The sequence below is a fragment of the Monoraphidium neglectum genome, assembly GCF_000611645.1.
Source record: "Monoraphidium neglectum strain SAG 48.87 unplaced genomic scaffold scaffold05226, whole genome shotgun sequence".
NCBI classification, from domain to species: Eukaryota; Viridiplantae; Chlorophyta; class Chlorophyceae; order Sphaeropleales; family Selenastraceae; genus Monoraphidium; species Monoraphidium neglectum.
The window spans coordinates 1,173-2,347 of record NW_014008404.1 but is presented as its reverse complement, the minus strand read 5'-3'; the positions used below and the strand labels follow the sequence as shown (position 1 = coordinate 2,347).

Here is a 1,175-nt window from a genome sequence, read left to right as displayed (position 1 = left end):
CCCGCCAGCGCGCGCAGCGCCGCCGCCGCCGCGGCGCGCTCCAGCGCGGCGCCGCACGCGTCGGCAAGCGCGCCGGCCGCGCGGCGCAGCTCGCCGCCCGCGGCCTGCGCGTCGGCCTCGGCCGCGCCCGTGAGGCCGCCGTCGCCCGAGCCTTCCAAGAGGTCGGCGCTGACATCAGAACCGATGCTGATGTCATCCCCGCCAAGCCCCTCCGACTCCGACCCATCGTCATCGTCATCACCGCTGCCGCCTCCCAGCGAATCGTCCAATGCGACGCCGGCCCCCGGCAGATCCGGGTCAAAGCCGTCAAACGGCACCAGATCAGGCAGGCCTGCGCGCGCCCCGCTGCCGCCGCCGCCCCCACCGGCCCCTCCGCTGCCCCCGCTCGTGCCGAGCAGCCAGTCGCTCCCCGCGTCGCTGCCACAAGCACCCAGGCCCTGGCCACCGCCGCCATCCTCGTCGTCGTCGTCGTCGAGCCCCCCCAGATCATCCTCCAGCATCTCATCCGCGCCGGCCAGATCTGGATCAAACGCCGTGAACGGCACGAGCTCATCCAACGCCTCCCCTTTGACGTTCCTGCCGCCGCCGCCCTCGCCGGCGCTCGTCGTGGGTTGCGGGGTGAAGGGCTCGATGCGGGGCGCGCGGGCGGCGCGGCCGCCGACGCCGCGGCGCTGCAGCACGTGCGCCGCTTCGGCCTCGAGCCGCCGCGCCGCCGCCGCGCCGCGCCGCAGCCCGGCCTCGACGGGCGGCAGGTGGGCGGCCAGCAGCGAGCGCCGCAGGTCGTCGCACAGGCGCCGCTCCGCGGCGAACGCCGGCTCGGGGGCCCCCTCTGCACCCGGCGGCAGCAGCAGCGTCGACAGAGCGTCCATCACAAATAGCAGCGGCCTGAGAACCTCCAGATCTAGGGGCAGCGGCGCCGCGGGCGGCGCCAGGCGGCCGTCCGCCCCGACGGCCTCGGCCGGCGGCGGCGCCGCCCCGCTCGCGTCGCCGTCGCCACCAGCAGGCGCGGCCGCGGCTAGGCCGCCCAGCTGCAGCAGCGCGTGGGCCAGCGGCTGCCAGGCGTCAAGCAGATGCGGGCTGCCCGCGCGCGCCGGCGCCGCCGGCTGCGCGAGCACGGGCGGCGCCGCCGCCGCCGCCGCGCCAGAAGTGGCAACCGCGCGGGCCTCGGCGGTGGC

General features: G+C 78.1%; 1 protein-coding gene across 1 annotated transcript in view; it reads right to left on the bottom strand.

Annotated features, from left to right (window-relative positions):
• The window catches only part of MNEG_15324 (hypothetical protein), a gene marked incomplete at both ends in the record, with an annotated part of 2,960 nt that overhangs the window by 906 nt on the left and 879 nt on the right, over positions 1-1,175 (bottom strand). Inside the window, one exon of the mRNA XM_014036205.1 lies at positions 58-1,103. Within this exon, the coding sequence (XP_013891659.1) occupies positions 58-1,103 (1,046 nt within the window). The remainder of the gene's footprint in view (positions 1-57; positions 1,104-1,175) is intronic.